At 55.7% G+C, this 12370-nt stretch overlaps 2 protein-coding genes across 5 annotated transcripts in view; both read left to right on the top strand.

The window, feature by feature from the left end:
• The window catches only part of BRD4 (bromodomain containing 4), an 81814-nt gene extending 80137 nt beyond the window's left edge, over nucleotides 1-1677 (top strand). For all 4 annotated transcript variants that reach the window (XM_057538244.1, XM_057538229.1, XM_057538235.1 and 1 more), the window contains one exon: nucleotides 58-1677. In XM_057538244.1, coding sequence (XP_057394227.1) covers nucleotides 58-126 — 69 coding nt within the window. In that variant the 3' untranslated portion in view covers nucleotides 127-1677. The remainder of the gene's footprint in view (nucleotides 1-57) is intronic.
• Nucleotides 1678-4774: 3097 nt separating this feature from the next.
• Nucleotides 4775-8339, top strand: EPHX3 (epoxide hydrolase 3). The gene is made up of 7 exons (XM_007173461.2): nucleotides 4775-5368; nucleotides 5544-5629; nucleotides 5994-6151; nucleotides 6246-6374; nucleotides 7280-7383; nucleotides 7461-7597; nucleotides 7691-8339. Exons 1-7 carry the CDS (start codon nucleotides 5126-5128, stop codon nucleotides 7914-7916), a joined length of 1083 nt encoding a protein of 360 aa, XP_007173523.1. The 5' UTR covers nucleotides 4775-5125; the 3' UTR covers nucleotides 7917-8339.
• The last annotated feature ends 4031 nt before the right edge of the window (nucleotides 8340-12370 follow it).

Below are 12370 nucleotides of genomic sequence, written 5' to 3'. Positions count from 1 at the left end.
CCACAGCAAGGGCAGGACACCGAGTTTCACTTCCTCCCACTCTCCTCTCTCCTCCAGATGGCAGCTACCATTGACATGAATTTCCAGAGTGATCTATTGTCAATATTTGAAGAAAATCTTTTCTGAGAGCACCTAGGTGACTTCTGACTTTGATTTCCTGGCAAAACGTTGACTCTCCATAGTGTTAGGGGCAGCAGTGGAGGCAGTAGCAGTGGCAAGGGGGTATCTCCGGGCCTGGCTCTCCTGCATGCTATGCCTGGGGCAGGCCTGATGGGCAGCTGAGGACTGCAGAGCCTATCTGCCTTACAGCCAGCCGGACGTCCCGCCACCCCCCCCCACAGGACGTCGGCTCAGAGCACGCCTCGCCACGAGCAAGTGCCGGCCAGACCCAAGCCCCAAGTCCCCGCGTGTGGGGCAGAGGCCCTTCTCTCTGCCAAACGTCTACACAGTATACACAGGACATCGTTGCTGCCGCCACCGTGACTGGTTTACTGTCCCCAAGAACGTGACGTTTGTGACGTCCTGCCTGCCAGGAGTCCTCCACACTTCAGCTGCCCCTGCCCACACCCAGGAGACCAGGGCAGGCCTGCAAGAGCTGGAGGTGGTGAGGGCGCTGGCCCACCCCCTTGCTGGCACTGACTTTGCCTTGAACAGACCCCACCCCTCCCTTCCTCTCCCCCCACAAGCCTTTAATCGAGAGCCGCTCTCTGTAAGTGTTCGCTTGTGCAAAAGGGAATAGTGCCGTGGAGGTGTGTGTGTGTCCATGGCAATCTGGAGCGAGGTGACTGTCACACGCGCGTGTGTGGGCCGGCCTCGCCCGGCGAGTGAGGCCACCAACCAAAGTCAGTTCCTTCCCACCTGTGTTTCTGTTCTGTTTTTTTTTTTTTCTATATATATATTTTTTGTTGGATTCTATTTTATTTTTAATTCTCTCTTCTCCTCCAGACACAATGGCACTGCTTATCTCCGAAATGGTGTGATTGTCTCCTCATTGAGCGGCGGCTGCCACCGCGCTGTGGGTAGTGTGTGACCGTGGCTGTACTGTGTAGTGAAACATAGTTGGCATATCTTTGTTTGAAGTTTGTTGGTGACTCCACCAAACTGGTGTAAAAAAACTCAAAAAAAACAAACAAAAAACCCACAAAAAAAACCAAAACAAAACATACAAAACACACAAAAAAACTGCCTATATTTTACTCAGTTTCAAACTTTACTAGTCTATTTTTAATTATAAAACCAGAAAGCCACGTTTTCTTTTCCTTTTTTTTCTCCCCGCCATTCGTTGGCTGCTTCTTTGTTTGTTTTTTAATGTCAGATCTGTTTCTGAGTTGTTGTTGTTGTTGTGTTTTTTTTGTTTTTTTTTTTTTACCAGGAGAGGAAGGGCCAGGGGACGTGGTGGGCGCAAGGGGCCAGGGGCCACAGGCCACAGACTGAGGCAGAAGCTCCCCGCCTGGCGCTTGGCCCTACCAACCGGCTGCCCCTTCCCCCACTTTTTTTTAATTTTATAATTGGAGCCCTTGGTGAGGTTACGTGTGCCATGAGAATCCACTCTACACCATGACGCTGGTGTCTCAGTGTTGGCCAAACTCTGGAGTCACTGACTGGTTTGACTTTCATACGGTGAATATGCATTTGGTCTGTACTGATCATGGAATAAACACATCTCTCTTTTTTAAAGTTGGCGTCTCCCTGACATTTCTTTGTGAACCACCTGTTGCCTAGGCTAGGCCCAGGGGCCCCCCACACCACCTCTGTACAGGATCTACCGACGGGGACCACGTGTCCTGTCCCTACTGTCCCTGGGCAGGAGCTGACCCCTATAAGCTAAAGCTGTGTCAGGGAGCCCAAGTACCCATTCTTCCTGTGGACCCTGGCCTAGGTTGGTGGCATCTTCCAGCAGAACCTGGTCAAACTCCAGACAGTGTTCTCCCCCTTTGCCCTTCCTCCATCCTGGTCCCCCACTCAGCCAGAGGACTTGAGCCACTTCTCCCACCTTGCCTGCCTCTACTGAACTCCTTTCATTTAAGCTCAGGGTTAACCAGTTATTCTTAGATAAGTGTACATCCCCCAAAACAGGATCCTCGACCCCCACCCCCGCCAAGCACGCACACGCACCCATTCCTCCGTGAGAAAGCCTGCCAGGTGGACACCCTGCCAGTCTGCCTGTGTACTCACCTGTACACACACGCCCCAGCCACAGGGCAAAGGCAGTACGCAAGAGCGGCCCCCAGGATGTAAGATGAAACTATGTGATTTATACGTATGCAAAGACACAAAGTGATTGAAACATTTCCAGCACTGTTTATTAACCCACATCCCACTTTCTGTTTTTCAACCAGAAAGACCCTGTATCTTGTGTTTGGAATCTGCCAAACCTCTCAGCTAATGGTGTATGTAGTTCAGGCATTCAGCCAGAGACCTGCCCTGCTCCTGCTACGCAATCCTCCCCCCGTTCCCTCCCACAGCACTTCCTCATAAACCACTGTGCTGGTTCAAGTGTGACTTATATTTTGGTTCCTTGGGGTTTCTTCCGTCTCATCCCACTCCCTCATTTTTGTTCCGTGTTTTGTTCAGAAACTTCCCCAGGCCAAGTCTGACTGTTTAGCTGGAGAAATGGTTTTGTCTGCACCTTCCTTCTAAAGATTTAATTCTGCTATGGCCCTTTCCACACCTCCCTGATGGGTGTTTCTCTTAACTGGGTTGTAATTAGAACTTGGATCTACTATTTAATTTCTCTGGCCATTTCCCAGTCTCTCCCACAGTACTAGAAATCTTAGTTCTATACAAGAGTAAGAGGTGTGTACAAGCCCATACTGTACTGTATGCACGGATCGCTTGGCCAATAATTATGTCAGTGAATCTGAGACTTGTATTAAACACCTTAGACATTTGTAGAAGGGAATTGGTAGACTTTTCACTTATATACTAAAGTTTTGTTTTTTTTTTGTGCAGTTCTCATTGCAAAAATAAACATTTGTACTGAATATAAAATTATCATCCTGTGACTACTGCTTTTTGCTTAAGGGTAGAGATTGGGCGGGGGGTGGGGCATTAGCAGGAATGTAGGAGTCAGTGTTCTGCAGCAGAAGAAGGGAGGTCCACAGACACCCACCAGCCATGGCTGGTAAATGCAGCCAGGTTAGAGGACTCAGGAGGGATACCGGGATCATCAAGTGGTTGGAGAACTGATTTGATGGAAAACGTAAATGAAATCAAAGCCATGATACAGGCTAATCATGCAAGAAAAGGTAGGTGATAAATGCAAGGCAAACAAACGTTTGTGCAATATAGACGTCTCTTCGGCTCTGAGATGCATTGTTAATGAAGCAGAACCACATAAACCACTATTTCCCTTTAAATAGGGACCTATGGACTTACTTACGGTCCCAGGACAAGTATAATGTTTAGCAGCCTTGAAAATACAAAGGTAAGGTTAACAGTGGTAGGTGTAAGGGAAGATGGGAGGTCATAAAAATGGGGTAAAGTTAGAGGAAACCAATAGGAAAACTAACCATGGATACAGCTCCTGCAGTGGTGGTGACAATGAGATAGTCAATGCCCCAAACTGGTAATCAAGAAATAGCCACATAAGCACATTTAGAGATAGCTGAATGTGCGAAAGAAGAAAGAGAAAATCGTTCCAGTGGCTGCCTCCGGTCGGAAGGAAAGATGGAGCCGAAGACTGCTGCTTTTCTCAACTCCTGGATTGCTGTTGAGCCAGCTGTTAGGCTTTAGGCAAATGACAGTAAGTCATTTGCCGAATTTCAGGCTCTTGGTCTATAATACAGGAAGGTAATAATAGTACCTACACTTGAATAGGGTTGTTATAAGGGTTAAATGATGAGCGACCTTGAAATGTTCAGGGTCTTGGGAGGAAGGTTGCGAAACTGGAGGAGGAAGAAGCTACTCTGCTCGCCCAGCCCCGCTCTGCTTCCTCTTTCGCCCAGAGCCCCAGTGATTCGACCAGCCCGGTTGCCCGGCGGCCGGGGCGGGCCCTGCCCTCTAGGAGTTGGTCTCCCCGCCTTCTTTGGTCGCCACTGGCTGAGCCTCGACCTCAACAACTGCGGATTGGGTTCCGGGCGGGACCTGTCGCCAGAACATCAATGACCGCCATTGTCCAATCACAGCTGTGCAGGGGCGGGCCGACGCGTCCGCTGGGCCAACTGGAGGCCGGCGTGGGGTAGAGGAAGCTGGACCACCGTTGGAACCAGGGCCTGGTGAAGGTGCCAGAAGGTCTCTCGGAGCCAGACCGAGGGGAGGGTCGCGCGCTCCAGTGGGGGGAGCCGCCAGAGTTGGGGTGGCGACAGGGGCTCCCGAGGCCTCCTTGGGCCGCGGCGACCGCCCGCGCCTCCCTCCTAACCCCAGGCACGGCACTGCCTGTCCCCCTTCCGCTTCCGGGCCCACCTGACCCGCCATATTAGTTCCGACTCCACCCCTCCGTCTCATTGGCCCTTATCCAGGCCGACTCGCAGCTCATTGGTCCAGCTCTCGCACCCAAGTCATCCAGGCCCAGCCTCGGGCCTTCTTCGCCCAACGTTAGGCCCGCCTTCTCTAGGCTCCACCCTCCTAAGCCACGCCCCTAACCCATACAACGCTCCTAGGCCTAGTTGGGCCCACCTTTCCAGCTGGTAGGCCGCACCTACCCTGCATTGCCCCGCCCCTTTGCTCTAGGCTCCGCCCATTTCACCCACTGCGCCCCCCTGTCTCCCGTTCGTGCAGGACCTGAGCTCCCTCTAGACTTTAGACCCCACCCTTTCTTAAGCCCCGCCCAAGCCTTTCTAGGTCCCGCCCACAGTCCTAGCCCCTAGCATCCCTTCTCCCCAAGGCTCCACCCCAACCACCCGAGCCTGGTCCTCGCAGGCTCCACCCCCGCACCTCAAGCCTTGCTCCCTGTCACTGTCGCGCCCGGGTGTTTACCTAGCCCTTAGGTGAGTCGTGCGCGGTGGCGGTTTCGGTCTGAGCTGCCCGCCTCTTCTTCTCGGTGCGTTCCTCAAGCCCCGACGGCACGGGGGGGCCCCAGACCAAAGGCGGCGGGGTCCCCAGCCCGGATCCCGCCTCGCTGCTGCTGCCCGCGACCCCCGCCCATACCCCAGACGGCAACGCAGTCGTCCCAGGACGCGACGACATGCCCGAGCTGGTGGTGACGGCGCTGCTAGCGCCGTCGCGCCTCACTCTGAAGCTGCTTCGTGCCTTCATGTGGAGCCTCGTGTTCTCGGCGGCGCTGGTGGCCGCAGCTGTCTATGGCTGCATCGCCCTCACGCACGTGCTGTGCCGGCCCCGACGCGGCTGCTGCGGGCGCCCCCGGCGTACCCCACCCGCCTGCTTGAGCGACCCCACACTGGGCGAGCACTGCTTCCTGACTCTCAGGGTGAGCATGCGGGGGCGTCACCGGGGTTTCGAGGATCGAAGAGCCTGTGTGGGGCCGGTGCGGGGGTGGCAAACGGTTGAATACAAGTGTGGGTGGGCACATGGCCTGGGGGAAGAGGGGTGTTCAAGCCCGGGGAAGAGGAGATTCCCAAGTCTCAGACTGTGCCCTCCCCCAGAGTTCAGGCCTGCGTCTGCACTATGTCTCCGCTGGACGGGGCAACGGGCCCCTCATGCTGTTTCTGCACGGCTTCCCGGAGAACTGGTATGTCTGAGGCCCAGAGGCCAGGGACCCACAGGGCTAGGAGGAGGTGAAGCCCGTTCCACCAGGGCACCAAAGAGGCAGGGACAAGGGCTGGGCAGACTGGGGGTGCAAAGTATATAGGGCGCTAGGGGACAGGGGTCTACACGAAAACAGATGGGGACAGGAGGCCCTGAAGGGATGGGATGAAGAAGTATCCATGTTGAGGCTGCCCTGGGATCCAGGGCGCAGCCCACCTGCCGCGGTTCCCTTCTGGGAAGTTCAGGGCAGGAAGTTGGGGTGGTCCAGAGCCCCTGCTGGGCATAGGTAGGGCAGAGGTGTATTCTGGGGACCCTGACTCAACCTCCCTCCCTGGCCCACCTGACAGGTTCTCCTGGCGCTACCAGCTCCGGGAGTTCCAGAGCCGCTTCCATGTGGTGGCTGTGGACCTGCGGGGATACGGCTCCTCTGATGCACCAAGGGATGTGGACTGTTACACCATCGACCTGCTGATGGCAGACATCCAGGATGTCATTCTGGGCCTGGGTGGGGATGTGCCCCCATCCCAGCCCTGGTGGCCGTCACCCCCGCCTCACCTCTACCTGCCATCTCACTTACACTAGTTCCTCTGACCCCCCAGGTTACTCCAAGTGCATCCTTGTGGCCCATGACTGGGGTGCACTCCTAGCCTGGAATTTCTCCATCTACTACCCATCCCTGGTGGAGCGGATGGCAGTGGTCAGCGCTGCCCCCATGTCGGTGTACCAAGGTGTGTAGGGGAGTCCGGGATGCTGGGATGTGCCTGTGTGAAGGGGTGTGTGTCTGTGCTGGCACTTCTGTGTCCACCAGTCAACACTCCAGGGGCTGGGAACACAGCGGTGAACCTGGGTCTCTTCCCCCGTGGTGCTCCCAATCCACAATCAGTGACAATACAGTGCTCACATTTTTGTGAGCACTTACATGTTACAATTGCTTTGACAAGGAGCCTGCATAGAGTAACCTACACAAGCGTCCTGAGCTATGAAAGTGTTATTATCCCCATGGTCCAGATGGGGAAGCAGAGGAGAGAGAGGTTAATTTGCTTTCTTCTGGCAGGGAAGACATAGATAACTAAGCAACTACAATAGCATGAGATGCCATCTCTGGCTACCCAGTGTCCATCACATCGCCTGATTTGACTTCCCAGAGTTGTAGTCATAGCTGTATGATCTCTCTTTCTCTTTCTTTTTTTTTTTTTTTTGGTGCTGTTGTTTCTTTTCTGTCTCCGTCTCCAGCTTCCTGAGGGCAAGGGAGTTTTGTCTGTTCCATTCACTGCTGTGTCTCCAGAGTCTAGAACAGGGCCTGGTACACAGTAGGTGCTCAATAAGTGTTTGCTGAATGAAGCAGGGGAAATGCATCCAGGCCTGGGCGGGGGAAGCACGCCAGTGACTGTGGGGGCTCCCGGGAGCTGTGGAGGAAAGTGCCCCCATTCTGTGGGTACAGTGACCACTTGTCAAAGAGGCAAGCTGGTGCCTGGGCCAAGAGGAGCGTCGAGTGTCCTCACAGGCTCAGGCCGGTAGCAGTGGCATTCCTGAGTGTTGGCATATCTGTGTGCATGACCTGGGTATGGGTAGAGTGCAGAGGTGCAGGGGCACCCGAGAGCCAGGCCTCATGTCTGCCTTCCCCTCCCCCCAGACTACTCTTTGCACCACATGGGCCAGTTCTTCCGTTCCAACTACATGTTCCTGTTCCAGCTTCCCTGGCTGCCCGAGAAGTTGCTGTCCATGTCTGACTTCCAGGTGCAGTAGGGTGAAGGCCCAGGGCTGGGTGGAGGGTCGTGGGTGGGACTGAAGGTAGCGTCCTGCTGTGTGCTCAGATCCTGAAGACCACCCTCACCCACCACAAGAGGGGCATCCCACACTTGACCCCCAACGAGCTCGAGGCCTTCCTTTATGGCTTCTCACAGCCCGGTGGCCTCACTGGGCCCCTCAACTACTACCGAAACCTCTTCAGGTAAGACCAGACCCAGGGCAGAAGCTCAGGAGAGTTCTGGGGGTGCGGGTGGGGGCAGCTGTCCTTCTGCTTGTCTGTCTGTCTTGATCACAGGACCTTCCCCCTGGAGCCCCAGGAGCTGGCCACACCCACCCTGCTGCTGTGGGGGGAGAAGGACCCCTATTTTGAGCAGGGGCTGGTGGGGGCCATCAGCAGCCGTTTTGTGCCAGGCCGGCTGGAAGCCCACATCCTGCCAGGCGTGGGGCACTGGATCCCCCAGAGCAACCCTAAGGAAATGCACCAGTACATGTGGGCCTTCTTGCAAGACCTGCTGGACTAGTGGCGCTCGCTCACTGGCTTGCATGCACCCGGGCATTCTCACAATGTATTTACATGGGTGAACTTCTGCAGCACACAGATGTGGAACTCCTAGATTGCACAGAAGTGCGTCTGTGGATGCCCTCAGGCACACCATCCCCATATGCTCACACACAGTCATGAGTGTATGCATGTGTGAGCAAGCACTTTGACCCCAGGAACCAGGTACACCTCTCTGTGGAGCTGGATGCTGAGTGTCCTATCTCTCCCCTCCATGAGGCCCCACTCTTCTCGCCAAAGGCAGTGCCCAGAGTTGCACAGACCATGAACTCTGACCTGGCTTCCACCTCCAGTCTGAGTCTTCAGCTAAATACTGCTCTGTCCGATATAGTACTGGTAGCCACGCCTGGTTATGTCAATTTAAATGCCAATTAATTAAAATTAAATACGATGAAAAATTCAGTTCCTCAGTCACACTAGCCATATTTCAAGGGCTGAATTGAATCAGAGTAGAAAGTTCTATTGGACAGTGCTGATGAGGGTATTCCTAGCTTAAGAGTAGGGGGCTGGCTCCTGACACCTCACCAAGGGAGGACCCTCATGGGCAGGCAGGTGGATGTCCAGACTCCTCTCCAGCCAGGCCCTGGGCAGCTCCCTCGATCTCCCTCCTGGTCATGACTCCAGGCCTTATGAGGTCAAGTTCTCTCGCCACTGCCTGGGAAAGATCCCTGGGAAAACAGCTCTTGGCTCTGTTAGGATATGTGAGATTCCGGACTCGGCACAGGAAGGGACCAGCTCCCTGAATAGCCATCTGGGGTCTGAGGCCTGTCTCTCCAGTTCCCGGAATCTTCTGTTCCAAATTAACCATAGTTGCTGCTGATTCTTTCTGGGGACTCCTGGCTCCAGCCTCCAAGTGAGGGCCATACAAGTTGAAGGTGAACCATCCAGCCCCAGGCTGGTCACAGCAGTAACTTCTATCTCTCTAGCCTTTTCCTGGCCTCTGGGAACACTGTCATGACTTGCAGCAGCGTGATGAATCAGTCTGGGGACCCAGCAGACCTCAGAAATACATTGTCTTATCTCTGGGATGGGCCTGCCTGGCCAAAGCCTGCCTGCTGGTCACCCCCTCTGTCCTCCCTTGTCCCCAACATAACATCCTTTCACTCATCGTATGTGTCAGGAGCTGTTCTAGGCCCTAGGGATAGAGTGCGAACAAGGACACAGCCCCCATTCTGGAATTAACTGAGAAGAGGCAGAGAGAGCTATGCAGGTGTGTGACGGGGCCCAGGAAAGTCTTCCCTAGCTGGGGGACAGAGCTTTCAGGGAGTGGGAAGCAGTAAATAGGAAGGTCAGAGGCTGGAATAAGCTTGGGCTACTGGAGTAACAGCGTGGAGATTAGTGCCTGATGGAGCAGAGCGAGAGGGGGAGGCGTGTGGAAGAAGAGGCCACAGCCAGACCGCCAGGGGCTTCGAAGAGTTTGGATTTGATTCTCAAGGGGAGCCAGGGAGGGTTTTCAGCAGGGGAGGGACATGGTTTGCATTTTGAGAAGCTCCCTGTAGCGGCTGAACAGTCCCACGCAAGAGCGAGAGCGAGGAGACAGGCTCAGGGCTGCGCACAGCTTCAGGACCGGACGGTCCAACAGCCCCGACAAGAGCCGGGACCCCCAGGGCCCTACCCATCCCGCCACCCGCCAGGGTGGGAGCAGTGCCCCTCTGGGGCCGGGGAGATGGGCGAGAGGAGGAGGGAACCCGGGACCTCAGCTTGGGGCGAAGGTTTAGGGCGAGGAGGCCTGCGTGCAGGATGAGGACCGTGTGTCCAGGGGGCCGGTGGGTCTGGTGACCGTTGCCAGGGTGACGGGGAAAGGGCTGATGGTTAACCGGAATGGGTAGCGGTTGTCTGGGTGACCGAAGAGGCCCAGGAGAGGGCTGACGGGAGGCCTCGGACAGTTGCCGGGGCGACAGGGTCCGCTGACGGTTGCCAGGGTAACGAGAAGGCGCCGTCTTCCTCCTCCGCTGCTGCAGGCGGGAGAAAGGCGGTGTGGTGGGGAGGGGAGAAAAGCTATCGCGTTGATTGGGCAGAGTCCTGGAAAGTGAGCCAATAGCGACTAGTGGCTCGGCCGAAACCCGCCTCTTCCAGCCTGAGCCAATCCGGGAGCGTCTTTCTTAGAGCCAGGGGCTCAGAGACCTCATCACTTCATGAGGGAGCTGGCCCCCGGAGGGTTTGGACTCTGGCTGAGGCCCCTCCCGGGCTCAGCCTCTCCCTCTTCCTTCTCTGAGCTCCCGCCTCCAGATCACCTTACATCCTTTACTCACTCATCATTCATTCATTCGCTCACCCACTCATTTACCTGTCCTCGCTACCAGCTGTAATCCGTGGCCCCGCACCAGAGGAGGGACGGGGGAGACAAAGCCGGGCAGACTCTCCCAGCCCTAGGTGGTCAGGCCTGAGAGGAATGAGGGACCGGGGGTGAAGGGTGGGGCACCTACCTGGAGGAGGGCAGGGAAGGCCTTAGAGCTGACTCCTGCAAGAATGTGCTCCAATCCACAGAAGCCTCCCATGCACGGGTGATTTAGCATTTCTGTGAGACTGGGAGGAATGTTTGGGATGGGAAGACGTGGGATTACAAAAGGCTTCGAATGCCAGGCCAGGAGCTTGCTCCCCAGTGTGGTGGGGACCGCAGGGGAGGGTCCCGGACAGATCTGTGTGTCTGGAATATTACTTCAGGGTTGGTGAGGGGGCAGGACCAGGGACGGAAGATTGAGGATGGGGAGGCCTGGAAGGAGGATGGGCATGGTCCAGGCAGTAGAGGATGAGGTCTAAGTCCAGGCACTTGGGGGAAGAGCAGATATGCAGGGAAAGCCAGAAGCAGGTTTGGGGCATGTTCAGCCTGAGGGGGCTGGACCCCTGAGGCAGGGACTTAGAAGCACCCTTGTCTTTAATGGGTTAAAGACAAAGATGACTGAACAAGCATCCATGTATGGTGGGGTAGAAGGGCACTGAAGCTGAGAGAGAGAATGAAGTCTCCCCAGAAGAAAGTGGAGAACAAGACTGGAGACTGAGCCCTGGAGGCCCCCAACATCTAAGGGACAGGCAGAGGAGAGAAACCAAAGAGGTAGAAGGGGAAGCAGGCAAGCATGATGCCTCAGCAATGGGGAGTGGGGGGAGGTCAGGAGGAGGGGCATAGCCCATGGTGTCAAAAGCTGCTGAGAGATTGAGAGGATTGAGCCATGCAGATCATGAGGGAGGAGACCTGAGAGTGGGGGCTGAGGACAGAGGGCTTGGATGCTCTGAATGTGGTTAAGCAGGGATGGGAGGGAAGAGTTGGGGACCCCAGTCTGGATCCTGGAGGGAACAACTGGCACATTCAGATGGGACAGTTTGAGGCAGGTTTGCTTCAGGGACCATGTACAGCGGGCAGGGTTTGGGGAAACCAACAGGGGTTAGTGCAGCACCCCCAGCGAGCACCCCTGGAGAGCCACTACCATCTCTGGATCCCCCTGACCTGACGGGGAAAGGGGAAGGAAGGACGTTAGCAGAAATCAGGGAGAGGTTTGTGTGGACTATGTGGACAGGGCCTTTGGTCAAGCAACACAGTCAGCCGAGGTGGTGACCCTACAGGGAAAGATACAGGAGAATTAATATCTTGTTCTCTCCTTCCCCCACCCCCACTTCATCTTCTGCCAGTGCCTCCTATTGGCCAAACCCACCTGGAAGCCGGAGGACAAGGATGTCCATTGATACAATCTGTAGAGGTCAGCCTCTTGGGGCATAGAGCCGAGTGGAGAAGGGGAAGAACGGAGGGAGCAGTGGGCGGGGGGTGGGGGAGATGTAGGGGAGAGAGACAGGAGCTTGGGGAAGGGCTGTGTGTGTGTGAGATGAGCATTTGCTGCAGATTTCACTTTGTCACAGAAGAGACCTCAACCTCTGGCCACAGGAGGAGGTAATGAAAAGCCTTAGGGAGGTGCTCCCCTTCTCTGAAGCAGGAGGAAAGGTGGGAGGACAAGTGCCACACCTGCAGGAAGGAAGGAAGACAAGTTTCAGCAGCCAGGGAGGCAGGGAGGCAGTTAAAGGACATCGGAGTGTCATAGTTCAGAGGTGAGCTGGAGGAGGTGGGGTCCTGGGTGAGGCCATGGACGAGGAAGGCTGGAGTGGTCTGAGCCCAAAGCCCATGAGGCCAAGACCTCCATTGGATGTCCCGCCCAGTGGAGGGTCTTAAGGCAGGGAAACCACTGCCTCCACCCCAGAAGGGGTGGGGTATGGCCTCCCTGCTTCCCCTGCCCAGAGCGGCAGAGCCAGTAGGTGCTTGATTACAGCTAAGTTCCCTTCTTTTCATTCCCTTTTCTTCCACATTCAGCCCTCACATCCACTCCTCCTCCAGGAAGCCCCACCAGCCCCCATCTCTTCCCCTGACTGAGCTCTGATCTAATGGAGGCCAGACATGTCTGTGTCCAGACAGGGACATCTCAAAGGCTGGCT

This window comes from Balaenoptera acutorostrata, chromosome 2, assembly GCF_949987535.1.
Source record: "Balaenoptera acutorostrata chromosome 2, mBalAcu1.1, whole genome shotgun sequence".
Classification (NCBI taxonomy): Eukaryota; Metazoa; Chordata; class Mammalia; order Artiodactyla; family Balaenopteridae; genus Balaenoptera; species Balaenoptera acutorostrata.
The sequence above is the reverse complement of the archived record's forward strand: the minus strand, read 5'-3'. Positions and strand labels throughout refer to the sequence as shown.